The 10,636-nt window shown below is 39.1% G+C and overlaps 1 protein-coding gene across 1 annotated transcript; it reads left to right on the forward strand.

The window, feature by feature from the left end:
- The first annotated feature begins 254 nt into the window (after positions 1-254).
- On the forward strand, positions 255-935 carry LOC144640561 (uncharacterized). Its single transcript, XM_078499669.1, has one exon. It carries the CDS (start codon positions 255-257, stop codon positions 933-935), a length of 681 nt encoding a protein of 226 aa, XP_078355795.1.
- Positions 936-10,636: the final 9,701 nt, after the last annotated feature.

Genomic DNA, 10,636 nt, shown 5'->3' on the forward strand with positions numbered 1-10,636 from the left:
GTTTCGATCGTTCCAACGATCATCTTCAGTTGTGGGATCGTTTACAGTTGAAGTTGAATTTTTTTACAAGCAATGGCGTAACATGCGTGATACGCAACATTCGTAATACATTTTAAATTTAACGTACAGCATTTAAATGCGCGAGACATGGATTTCTGAGGAAGTTGAAATCTAAAGGACACTTGGAACCAAACGTGTACAAAAAAATCTTCCCATCTGGTTCCCAGCCAGCCAGGATTTACGGACTTCCAAAAATGCACAAGCCACGTGGACCGAACTCGATGCCTCCGTTCAGACCTATTGTTTCGTCGATTGGGACTTATAATTATGAACTAGCTAAGTATCTTTGTTCTCTTTTACAACCACACATTCCATCTTATTATTGTACTCAGGATAGTTTCACGTTTGTTAATGAAATCAAAGATATGCCGGTATCAGGTAATTTTATGGTTTCATTTGACGTTGAAAGCTTATTTACGAATATACCTCTAGATGAATCCATTGATTTAGCAGTTAAGTACGTTAAGGAGGGTAACAGTGATATTAAGCTAAGTACTGATGAGCTTAGAACCCTTTTTCGTTTTGCCACAGCGCAAACACATTTTTTGTTCAAAGGATCTTTTTATGACCAGGTAGATGGGGTATCTATGGGCTCACCCCTTGCCCCTGTATTGGCTAACCTTTTCATGGGGCATAATGAGAATGCATGGTTAGAGAACTACAAGGGTTCAAGGATTTTGTACTACCGACGATATGTCGATGACACTTTTTGTGTGTTTGAGACAGAGCAAGACGCTGTGTCATTTTACAACTTCATCAATTCTCAACACCCGAACATACGTTTTACCATGGAGAAAGAGGTAGATCATAAGTTAGCATTCCTAGATGTCTTAGTTCATAACAATCCTCTATCTCCAGACTTCAGTTTTCCGTAAGAAAACGTTCACAGGGCTCCTTATGAACTATTTTAGTTTTACTGCATTCTCTTACAAAATCGGTCTTGTAAGAACACTGGTTGAAAGGGTCTACAAAATCAACAATTCCTGGTTGGGCTTTCATGATGATATTAAGAACCTCACTCGTATCCTACGTAAAAACCTTTTCCCTGTTCATATTATAGATAAGGTTGTCAACCAATACGTAAGCAGAGCTCAAGTCCGCCCATCAGATAGCGCTAGCTCTCGGGTTCAACAACCCGTTTCATCTTATTATTTTAAGTTACCTTATGTAGGATCCTTTTCTGCAGAAGCTCAGAAGAGATTGCGTAAACTTGTCCACCGTTATTGTACTAACATTGAAGTTAAGTTAGTTTTTTCGTCTTTTAAAGTGAGTAGTATGTTCAGTGTGAAGGATCCTGTTCCTCTCGATCTCCGTTCGCGCGTTGTCTACAAATTTTCTTGTGTAGGATGTAATGCCTGTTACATCGGCGAAACTAGCCGTCATCTTTCAACGCGCATTCGTGAGCATCTGAGTAGGGACAGGAACTCACACATTTACCAACATCTGCAGCAGTCTGAGGCATGCCGTAGGCTTGCATCAAAGAACTGCTTTTCTATTGTAGATTCCGCACCCAATAGACTACAGCTATTTTTAAAAGAGGCTGTCCACATCCGCTGGGAAAACCCCACGTTAAATAAGCAGCTCAAACATGCTGACTTAACTCTTTCATTTTAGTATTATGTTATTTTCTTATAAATAAGTGTCGTTTAATTTAATTTAATTTTTTTTTTTGCATCATTTTGTGTAATAATTGTAATTTACTTAGTTATTTTTACTGTTTAATTTCTTTGCCGTGTATTTATACTCGTGCGCATTGTTCCATGTCTTGCGCATTTAAATGCTGTACGTTAAATTTAAAATGTATTACGAATGTTGCGTATCACGCATGTTACGCCATTGCTTGTAAAAAAATTCAACTTCAACTGTAAACGATCCCACAACTGAAGATGATCGTTGGAACGATCGAAACATGTCTTGCAAACTAAAAGTTGTTGTACATTTTTTAAAAATAGTAGTTTGTCTGCTTTTATCCAGACTAATTAAAAATTCCTTTCGTAGAATTTTTTTAGATTTTTTCTGAAGTTTCCTTTACAAAAAAGAAAAATTTTAGGGCAATAAAAAATAGGGGTCATCGGGTTAGTTTTCTTGCTAAAGCCTTCGCGAATTCGATAATTCCCACGCGCGTTTCCGTGCACTTCAAAATTTCGATTTTAAGAGGACATATGCACAAATTTCAAACAAAAATGAAAATTCTTGGCAAGAGCCCTGTTACGGATTTCGCTCATTCTCTTACCATGGGTAGGCCTTTATATGAAATAAATCACAGTATACTTTGTTTGGCTAAATATCGATTTGTTTTCGAGAAAATCGATAATTCTAAAATCCAGCAAAATTGACGCTTTCGGAGCTCAAAATTTATGCCGAGTTTGTTAGCTTCGCGTCGAAAAATTAAGCACTCTGGAAGAAAAATACCTATTTAATATCGAAGAATAACATCAAATTAGTACGTCGAAAGCAATTTCTGCTCTTGAAGTCCTTTTATCTACAAAATATAATTAAGTTTATTCGACACACTTTTGATTTAATTCAAAATAGGTCAAACTTATCGCTTTATTTAAGTATGAGCGAAGCGAAATAAATGGCCGAAAATTTGGTACTAGACAGATAAATGATTGTTCTTTTCGATACTAAAAGGATTTCCTAGGGAAATGATTTAGTGCGATGCTTTCAGATCTCAAAGTTGCTTAAAATTCGTTAATTTAACCGACCGTGACATTGTTGATCTTATCAACATTATGTAAACAATCCACGCAAAGGTTAATTTTCCCCATGTGAACTTCAACTGAGTAAAATAAAAACATAGACTTGCTTACCGTGGTGTTCGCTGATACATTGTAAATCCTGTTTTCCTCATTTACGACAAAACCTAAGCCCTCGGCGAAGCTGTTATCCTATTTTCTTGACGCGCCATTTGTAACTGATTTCCACGTCTTGAAGTGACAGTTCTTTTCCATGCATTCTTGAAAACAGTCCAGTCTTAACTGATCAGTGTAAACAGGAATACGAAGTACTTTGCTTTAAATCAACTTAAAGCTTAGCAGCAGTGGTAGATAAATCGATACGACCGGCGAATCTTCGTTTCGAAAACCGCCATTTGAGATTTGTCGGCCCAGTTGTCCTACGGTATGCAGATAATTAATTCACACTTGAGTAACTTCCGGCACATGAAATCGACAACCACCGTGACCAGAAAGCACCCTGCTTTTTGGTGTATTGGTTGAGGCATTATTTTTATTATTTTAACATAAGCTCTCAATGAAAAATTTTTCGGCTGAACTTGTAATTAAGTTTCACTTCAGTAAGCCACCGTTCGAGAGAGTTGTTAAATGGTTGCATGAAAGCGCTTTTAACTTCCGGTTCGAAAGTTCTTCTGTTGCGTTGCTTCGCTTTGCTGCATATTTTTATCCAGTTCTTACCCTTGTTCAAATTCTTGATTAGGCTAAGGCAAAACAGTTGTAGAGTCAACTCTCCCTTATTGAAGATCTCTATAAGACGGACACCTGGTGTTGGTCCTGTCCTTGCCGTTTTTTCAGTCATTTTTATACTCTAACCAGCTAGGCTACGTTTACACGGGACCGGACCGGAGCCGTTCCGAACTGGACCGGACCGGATCGGCCTCTGTTTACACGGAAGCGTTTGGCACCGATCCATGTGTTTACACAGGACGGTTCTGGAACCGGTCCGGAACGGTTCCATAACTTGACCTGCAAAATAGCAGGTCTAGTTTTGGTTCCGTCCCGCACCGGTTCCAGAACGGCCCCGTGTAAACAGAAGACATATCCTATCCGAAAATCGGACCGAAACGTTCCAGACAGCAGCAGTGGTTGATAAATCGATTCGGCCGGCAAATCTTTTTTTCGAAAACTGCTATTTGAGTTTTGTCGGCCCTGCGGTGTGCAAATAATGTATTTCACATTTGCGTAACTTCCGACACATGAAATCGACAACCGCCGTGACCAGATAGCACCCTGCGTTTTGGTATAGTATTGGTTGAGGCACCATACTATTGCTATATTAATATAAGCTCTAAATGAAAAACTTTTGGGCTGAACATGTAATTAAGTTTCACTTCAGGTAGCCACCGTTTGTGAAAGTTACTAAATAGTTGCATGACAGCACTTTTAACTCCCGGGTCTAAGGTTCTTCTGTTGCGTTGCTTCGCTTTATAGTTTTTTTTTGTTCTTGCCTTTGTCCAAGTTCTTGATTAGGTCAAGGCAAAACAGGTGAAAGCAAAATCTAAGATGTTATCGTTGGATCCGTCTTCCGTGAATGTTAAAAAATATGACCATATATATATTCTGTTGGGGTCCGGCGTAAACAAGGGAAGGTGCCCCCCGCCAGAGCTTGCGGGGAGAGACAAGCGCCTCGCCGTCAGGGGACCCAAATGTATTAAAAATATCATAGTCATTATATAAATATTTTGTTTTTAAACCTGTTTTCCGGTGTGTTTTTGAGTTGATTTGGAAGCTATTAGGTGAAAAACGGTTTAAGTTTCAAATATTATCCGCAGTCTATTCCTTCGTAAATAAGACGTTTAATTATAATACGACTCAAGTTTCCAAACAACAAGAGATATAAAGTAATAACTTAATAATCACCATAATTCTCAATTCAACAGGCGAACTTTATTAGGAAGGAGTTGTCGAAGCTGGGGTATTCCCCCAAAACGGCTCTGTGCCGTCCAATGAGGTCGTGGCTTTGGGTTCCCGATCTAGAACGGGATTTTCAATATCAGACGATATCTAGAACGAGATATGGTATTTTGAACACACAAAAGTTCCAAAATATCAGCAGCCAAAACGGGGTGACTTGTTTCTAGAACGCGGTATCTTTTGAATGCAAGTTCTTTCTAACTGAATACCAGAGGCCCTTCCAATTACGCTGGTAAAAAGGGAATGTTATGCTTCTAACAATGCTTGTTTTTTGTCCGATATAATGCTCAACTGTAATTATGCTCATTTTTTTTAAAATAATGCTACTTTGGTATAAATGCTTTGTTGTACTTTGCAGAAATAAATACAAAAAATGGCATCACGTCAGAAGTCCATAACAAACTTCTGATTACGTGTAATTTTCTTCACCTAGCTTTAATCTAATGAAGTGAAAAGCACCCTTTCCTTTATTTTTACACCAATATACACCTTGGCGTAAACAGTCATAAATGTTCAGCGTTTTATTATAAATTGTTTACCGTGACTGGTATTACAACTGCATATACATGATATATGGTCCCTTTTTCCCCCACCCCTTCCCCACCTTTAATTCCCGTTTTTATTTCGCCCAATCCTCCACAGGAGAAAGAAGGAGAGCTTGTTTACAGGCTAGACTACACAGAATATATATTTTTAACTGACATTCACGGGAGACGGATCCAACGACGCCATCTAAGGTTTTGTGTACAGCCAACTCTCTCTGAAACGGGTACCTTCGGGACCGGCTCCAACTAGATTTAGATTTTTTAGATTAGATTTTTTATTATTTCACACTATTTACAACTCAGTTCGGATTTTAACGTCGTTTCAAATTTTCCACTGAAGAAGGGGCAAGAATTTGAACAAGGGTAAGAACTGGATAAAAAATATGAAACAAAGCGAAGCAACGCAACAGAAGAACTTTCTACCCGGATTTCATGCAACCATTTAACAACTCTCCCGAACGGTGGCTAACTGAAGTGAAACTTTATTGCAAGTTCAGCTTAAAAGTTTTTCACTGAGAGCTTATGTTAAAATGATAAAAATAGTGCCTCGACCAATATTTCGAAAAGGAGGGTGCTATCTAACCTGCGATCAGGTGTTATTTTTCTCGCGGTGGAGGGGTAAGCCTGATCGCAGGTTAGGTGCTATCTGGTCACGGTGGTTGTCGATTTCATGTGCCGGAAGTTACTCAAGTGTGAATTAATTATCTGCATACCGCAGGACAACTGGGCCGACAAATCTCAAATGGCGGTTTTCGAAACGAAGATTCGCCGGTCGTATCGATTTATCTACCACTGCTGCTAAGCTTTAAGTTGATTTAAAGCAAAGTACTTCGTATTCCTGTTTACACTGATCAGTTAAGACTGGACTGTTTTCAAGAATGCATGGAAAAGAACTGTCACTTCAAGACGTGGAAATCAGTTACAAATGGCGCGTCAAGAAAATAGGATAACAGCTTCGCCGAGGGCTTAGGTTTTGTCGTAAATGAGGAAAACAGGATTTACAATGTATCAGCGAACACCACGGTAAGCAAGTCTATGTTTTTATTTTACTCAGTTGAAGTTCACATGGGGAAAATTAACCTTTGCGTGGATTGTTTACATAATGTTGATAAGATCAACAATGTCACGGTCGGTTAAATTAACGAATTTTAAGCAACTTTGAGATCTGAAAGCATCGCACTAAATCATTTCCCTAGGAAATCCTTTTAGTATCGAAAAGAACAATCATTTATCTGTCTAGTACCAAATTTTCGGCCATTTATTTCGCTTCGCTCATACTTAAATAAAGCGATAAGTTTGACCTATTTTGAATTAAATCAAAAGTGTGTCGAATAAACTTAATTATATTTTGTAGATAAAAGGACTTCAAGAGCAGAAATTGCTTTCGACGTACTAATTTGATGTTATTCTTCGATATTAAATAGGTATTTTTCTTCCAGAGTGCTTAATTTTTCGACGCGAAGCTAACAAACTCGGCATAAATTTTGAGCTCCGAAAGCGTCAATTTTGCTGGATTTTAGAATTATCGATTTTCTCGAAAACAAATCGATATTTAGCCAAACAAAGTATACTGTGATTTATTTCATATTGAGACCTACCCATGGCAAGAGTATGAGCGAAATCCATTTAAGGACTCTTACCGACATATGTTTGACCGTAGGAAACCTGTGCTCTTAAAAGTTTGGCATTTACTCATGCTCAGTTCTGACTACCGCTGATCTTTGCGGGCACATACGCGCGCAACACGCGTGGACTTCCCCTCGCTTTGTCTGCGAAACTATTCGGCTCAGGAATTCATGGGATTTAGCCAGTTTCAGTTGGCGACAGTTGTGCCTCTTAAGTCTTACTTTTAAGTATTTCTTTGTCTGAATAATCATGTGTTTGACAGCGAGCTCAAATAAGCTAAAACGATAAAAGTGGAATTGACTAACGATCTCCGACAAGATCGATCGTAGCACATGCGAATTTGCTTTTGTAACTCAAGCAGTGAGATCTGAAAACATTTTAAATGACGAAAATAAAGTTTACTTAAAATGTTCTTGTTGAAACAGCTTCAGTTGAACGCGGAATTTTTTCTTAAATTGAAGAAAAGCAACCTCGCGCTGGGCCGCCATGTTTGTTTTCCTTTTTAATCGGGCGGGGCCTGGGCCCGATTCATAATCTGTGTCAGATTTTGTCGTTTTTTTTTTGTCGGTAAATCGTTCCAGAACCTCGCGGCCCAGCCGATCCCTTGGTCACGGTCACGCAAGTTTTCATTACTTGCGAAATATTACGTTCAAATCGTACAAGTTTTAATGTTCACTCCCTGGAAGCTGTGTTACAAAATCATTCCCGTCTAATTTTACGAGTACTCTATGCTCTGTTAAACGCGAAATATATATATTTTTGTGTCCGGCATTTAAGTCTTGACTTGGAGCGAGTACTGGAGATTCGCATTGCAAAATCTTGCTTTCTTTGCCATGTCCAAACTATTTTAATATTGTGAACGCAATCAAATACTTTTCGAAACATTTCTTGGTCTTATCTTGAAAAAAAAAAAACAATCTGAAACATCTTTTTGGAGATTGTTACGTTTGTCTCAGAGCGAGTACTAAATATTCAAATTGTGAAAGCTATTTTCGTAGTTAACACTACGTCATTCACGCAATTTTGTCTTCGCCGGAAACTGCAAGCGTCACTGCATGCAGTGCACTTTTTTCAGCCAGACTCCACTTTAAAGAAATTTTATGAGGAAGAACTGTTTTATTGAAGCGTTTGACTCAGAGTGAAAACAAAACGCCGTATTACGTACCCGGACTGTACTGAATACTGCAAAACAACGCAGTTTGACATGTACAAGTGGTGCAAGCTAAATAAAGAACCATTAGGTCATGACAGATTTCAAAACCGTAGCGATCAGCCGATCACTCGCGTTTAACATGAACACTCTGCTCTCTGAAATGTATAATTTTGTTTCATTCCATATTTTACAAGAAGAGAGGGCTGAATATAATCACATAGAGAAAACAAAGACCGCTTGGACATGTCCAAGCTATTTAAAACTACCACTACGTCAGACCCATGTCACGCGATCTCTCGCTTGTAGCTATAAACTAGTAATAGTTCTCACTATAAAGCTGCCCCCGCCTTTTTATAATTTGTTTTGCATCATTCTAAGTTTAGTGGAGTCTTTTTGTCTTTTTTAATTATTGATGCCGATGGACTACACAATTAGACTTCTTTTTTTACTGTGCAATGTACGTCACGACCGACATTGTTTGCTGCAGAATTTCTTGTTGTGTGACACTCCATTGCGTCCTAAAAATATTCACAAGTTCAAGTCGAATATATCACCTAGCGCGCGGAACTAACTCCTAGCGGAAATAACACATAACACATGTACATTATTCGTGGTGACAACACGCAAGCTTTATATTCTCGGGCTTATAACATTCAAAATAATATTCACAAGTTCAAGTCGAATATATCACCTAGCGCGCGGAACTAACTCCTAGCGGAAATAACACATAACACATTATTCGTGGTGACAACACGCAAGCTTTATATTCCCGGGCTTATAACATTCAAAATAACTTACAATAATTTCCAGGCCAAAAAGCCCAAAAATTCCACGAGTAACAAAATACGGCACATTCAAAGATTCGAGAAAACAATTTTTAACCTTATTCAACCCACTCTTTGGATCAAATAATCTGACAGTTTGTTAACACAAAGTTCATGCTTTTGTTTATTACTCGTTGAAAGATGTATACGATACAGCAAACATCCGAAAGCACTCGAACCAGCTCTTGGAACACACGTACACGTAGCCAAGAACACGAAACTAATTGCTCGAAATTTTGTTTGAATACTCTGCGCTCTGTTTGTGTGAAATACTTATTGTTGTGTTACTCAAGCGTTTGGCTCGGATCGAGTATAAGTAGTACAATTTAGCCAGAACGTGTTAAATATTGCAAAACAACGACTTATTTTCTGGATATCCCAATTTTTGTTTTGAGTTTACGGTATTTTGAGAATCGAAACGTTATCGAAATGTATAAAGTTGCAAGCTCAGCAAGAATGTGTCAAAGCACGGGATACACCTCATCCGCTAAACGGAGAAATACAATGGGATGGCCTTAGTCTACTCTTTATTTTGGCGTGATTTGGCTTTCTTTTAAATGAACTGGTTTGGGTTATTTTATTGAACATTCGGAACAAAATAAATATTTGCATGCGTAAGCAGGCATTTTTCCGGCTAGTCATGTGGTTTTAAAAGAAAAAGATGGCGTGGTAAAAGAAATCCATGTCACGTTCACTCCGTGACTAACGCAAACACGACTTGTGTGTTTCTCAAGTGACTGCTTTTCTAAATATTTTACTGTGCGGTGCCGTGCCTTTAACAAAGCACTGAAAGAGGTCAGGAGGTCAAGCATTACCCGCACGATTATAAACTGCTTGCAGTTCTTGTTAAATCTCGCGCGTGACTCGTGGGTATGAAGCGTGACGCGCGCGCTAGTCACCAGACTTCCCACGCAAGAAAAACTGGTACGAGCCACTTTAACAACTAAAATTTTTCACTGGCGACCAAACTTGAGCAGTCGGTGGTCAATTGGCCACTTAGGGAAAAAATAAACTTGGAGGGTTGCTCTAACTCTTATTTATTATTGATAACTACCCTTGCCCATTTTCTCCCATATTGTTATTACAGGCAAAATGTATGCAAACCACCAACAACTTGTATGTGGAAGTGCTGTAAAAAATGACTTTTGCTTTCATTGTAGCCCTGAATCCCTGATCGAATTGGAATTTAGAAATGTTGGGTCTTGCGAAGGGAGGAAAACCTGAGAACCAGAAGAAAAACCCTTGGAGCAGGGACGAGAACCAACAAAAAACTCAACCCACATATGATGGTCTGGGAATGAAGCGACTAGGAGTATTTCTACTTCCCCTGAATGGGATTGCTGTACCAGCGAATTTAATGCTGGGGGTAACCCTTTGAATTGCGGGGTTACCTCTCAGCATTACATTCGTCAGTATCCATTTATACACCTGGGTGGAGAGGGGCACTGTGAGAGTAAGGTGTCTTGTCCAAGAACACAACACAGTGACCCCAGCCAGGGCTTGAACCTGGACTGCTCAATTCAGAGTCCAGCGCACTAAACATTAGGCCACTGGGCCTCCCACAACATAGATAGTCAAAGAGATAATTTTATTCATACACAGTGTTTATTATTTATTCAGATTATGTCATGGCTTGTGGTCCATATCCTGAAGGAGTCTGGAATGCCATCACTCAGAGCACGCGCTGCGCTCCTTGGATCACGTGGGGTTATGCCAATGCCCTATTTCACGTAATGTGGGTCGGCGCCTTATTTTTCTGTCAGTGTTACCAGGTAA

Source organism: Oculina patagonica, unplaced genomic scaffold (assembly GCF_052425735.1).
Source record: "Oculina patagonica isolate OP01 unplaced genomic scaffold, crgOcupat unplaced350, whole genome shotgun sequence".
NCBI classification, from domain to species: Eukaryota; Metazoa; Cnidaria; class Anthozoa; order Scleractinia; family Oculinidae; genus Oculina; species Oculina patagonica.

Bases quoted from the DNA above. Each gene is read 5' to 3' on its own strand.
- LOC144640561 (XM_078499669.1), top strand. From the start codon at position 255: ATGCACAAGCCACGTGGACCGAACTCGATGCCTCCGTTCAGACCTATT.